Consider the following 2,916-nt stretch of genomic DNA (forward strand, 5'->3'; position numbering starts at 1 on the left):
ACTTTTAGACTGGTGCAAGCTTTATCGTATGATATTTTGAAAGTAGACACCAATATAAACAATTATGATATAACAAACAAGTGTGTATGTTATACTATTAAAGGTTGAAGTTTGATTATTTTAAGACAAATTTCTGTTTTGCTTAGGAATTTTATAACTCGTTAACAAAAAATCATGAAATGCGCAATTCATAGTTCTGTAGGAAATTTACTGCTCTACAAAAATGGTCTCTTATGATTAGTCGATTAAATAAAGCGTTTAAAAGATATTCATCGTCAAATTCATAAGCAAAACAGAAATTTGTCTTAAAATAATCAAACTTCAACCTTTAATATCTTTTAAACGGTGAGGTTTACGAAAAAATTGTGAGAGACCATTTTTGTAGAGCGTTCAATTTCCTACGAGTATATGAGAGTATATGAGGAGAGATATTTTTAACGAACAGTTGATAGAGAGATATGAATTTTTTTCCTAATACAGAGGAAAAAATAGAAACCTGTAAAGCGGAGGACCTTCCTATTAAAATTAAGAGCTCATATTTGGAGAGAATTTTCTAGAGGTGTCTAGCAGCCTATTTTTCAGAGTATAAAGTAAAAAAGAATAGTCGATTTTTTTGACCCACCCTAGTGCTATAAATTTGTTCTATTTTTGATTCACATGAAGACAAGAAACTTGCCTGTACGTGTATATTGATAAACTATAGATTTGAGAATACTATATCTACATTGTGTATATATTCTCAATATTCTCTCTAACCTGTAGTTTTTCTACCTCATCTTTCACATTTGTTCATCCCTAAAAATGACTGTTAATTAAAATTGGCACCCATTTTTTCCATTTACTTACCATAAACAGTTTCAGCAATCCCATTTTATGGACCTTGGTCTTCACAATTATATTCGCCACTTCTTACGTGTTGCACTGCTGGTAAATATGAACTAACCTGAAATTGGGTTTTGTAATAACTTCCAAGTGTTTAAAATTGATACACACACCCAAAAACACGTACTCGGTATGACTCAGTATATTATGTTGTACTCGTAGATATGAACAGATGGCACGGTCGTCATATTTTCACTTGGTTAATTGTTGTATTAAATTGATGGCGACTTTGGTCGATTAGAACAACACTTAGATCACTATGACAAAAAATACTCTAAGGTCTCAAGTATAGTTACTAATTTAATTAACAAATTTAAAAAGCAGCATCCACTTATTGCTCAAACTCAGAAAATAATAGTATGGTTATTCAACATCAATATCAACCCATTTAAATTTCTGCACTGTTACTGTTACGTAATTTAAATTTTTGGTTGTAGATAGCTTCGTTCTGGAAAAGAAATTTTTAGAGAAAAATGTTTGAGGAAAATGATCCCGAAATTGTTCAGTCATCAATCCAGCTTGAACCGGTGGAGGATCAGTCGATTCCGACAAATGAGCGTAAGCCTGCCAAGACATTCCAGTGTGGAAAATGCACCTACTCGGCCAAATACAAATCTGCTTTGGTGAGCCACATGATGAGTCACAGAACCCCTTCGGAAACGACAATGTACAAGTGCGAAGTTTGCCAGCACGAGACCAAAAGAAAAGCCGACCTCAGGACCCACATGATAATCCACATGGACCCGACAGATGTGAAGCTCTTCTACTGCGCCAACTGCTCCTACTCGACGAGAAGGAAGTGCGATCTCAAACAGCACGTCGTGGTTCACCAGACTTCTTCGTATAAATGTCCGCATTGTCATTTCAAGACGACCAACAAGCTGTATCTCGACAAAATACACTCCATGCGTCACAAAAATGAATCCGAGGTCACAGTATATAAATGTAAATTTTGTCTCTACGAAACGAAACTTAAGAATGCGCTCAAGAAACATTCGCTCGTGCACCAAGACCAGTCAAAACGGCAGGAGTACAAATGTAACTGGTGCGAGTTTAATACTAAGAACAAGGCGGCGATAAAGAGGCATATGCTGTTGGTGCACACTTGCCCGTCAGAGATTCCGATGTATCGGTGCGACATTTGCGGATTCCAAACAAAAGAGAAAGTTGGTGTGAAGAATCATATACAGAATAAACACATGCCCTCTGAGATTAAGTATATGTGTGCACACTGTCCGTTCAAAACTAAGAGCAGACAGTACATAAAGAGGCATTTGGTGCTGCATCGGGATCCTTCGAGCGTTAAGACGTACCATTGTAAAAATTGCGAGTATAAGTCGGTCCGAAAGGCAAACGTTCAGTTACATATGTTGACTCATGTGAAGAAAGAAGATATCCGTATAAACTCGGTGAATGAAGGTCAGTGTGATCTCGATGAAACAATTTTTTTTGACACTGTAGCAAGAAAGTATCAATGATCGTGTATTTTAGTACCGGGTCTATTTTTTAACCTGAAACTCAAATATCTTGAGAAGTAAGCACCTTACTAAAAAAAATCAATGATCGTCAAACATTTGAATGTTTCGGGTTAAAAAATACACTCGTTATATGCTTATTTTACTATGAATAGTTAGTTATAGGATTTTAGCACCGTTAAACTTAATAGTTAGGTTAGGTTCGGTTTGGTTAGGGAAACTGTCAGCACCGTAGATGTCGGTATAGTTATTTGTTTTGAAACGGCTGCCAAGTTTTCTTAAGTTAAATTACCTATTTATAGATGGCGCAATACGAAAATTATTTGGCAGCCCTAATTAGTTCTTATACAATATGAACATCGGTATAGTCTTGCTAATCTGACTCCTCTGTACACCGAATATTGTAGTCTGAACGATTTCGTTCCCGCAGAACATACTAAATTCTATTCGAGTTCCTCATTAATGATTTGGATTGCTCTTTGTGTTAATTATATTTCTGCAACAAATGTGTTCGTATTCTTTTTTTCGCAAATGGGAATTTTCCCATTTTCCATAAGTG

The 2,916-nt window shown here is 35.7% G+C and overlaps 1 protein-coding gene across 1 annotated transcript; it reads left to right on the forward strand.

Moving 5' to 3' along the window:
• Nucleotides 1-1,355: 1,355 nt before the first annotated feature.
• On the forward strand, nucleotides 1,356-2,360 carry LOC111692547 (zinc finger Y-chromosomal protein 2-like). The gene has a single exon (XM_023456598.1). It carries the CDS (start codon nucleotides 1,356-1,358, stop codon nucleotides 2,358-2,360), a length of 1,005 nt encoding a protein of 334 aa, XP_023312366.1.
• The last annotated feature ends 556 nt before the right edge of the window (nucleotides 2,361-2,916 follow it).

Source organism: Anoplophora glabripennis, unplaced genomic scaffold, assembly GCF_000390285.2.
Source record: "Anoplophora glabripennis isolate ALB-LARVAE unplaced genomic scaffold, Agla_2.0 scaffold1905, whole genome shotgun sequence".
In the NCBI taxonomy this organism is placed as follows: domain Eukaryota; kingdom Metazoa; phylum Arthropoda; class Insecta; order Coleoptera; family Cerambycidae; genus Anoplophora; species Anoplophora glabripennis.

Coding starts and splice junctions, on each gene's coding strand:
- LOC111692547 (XM_023456598.1), top strand. CDS start 1,356: ATGTTTGAGGAAAATGATCCCGAAATTGTTCAGTCATCAATCCAGCTT.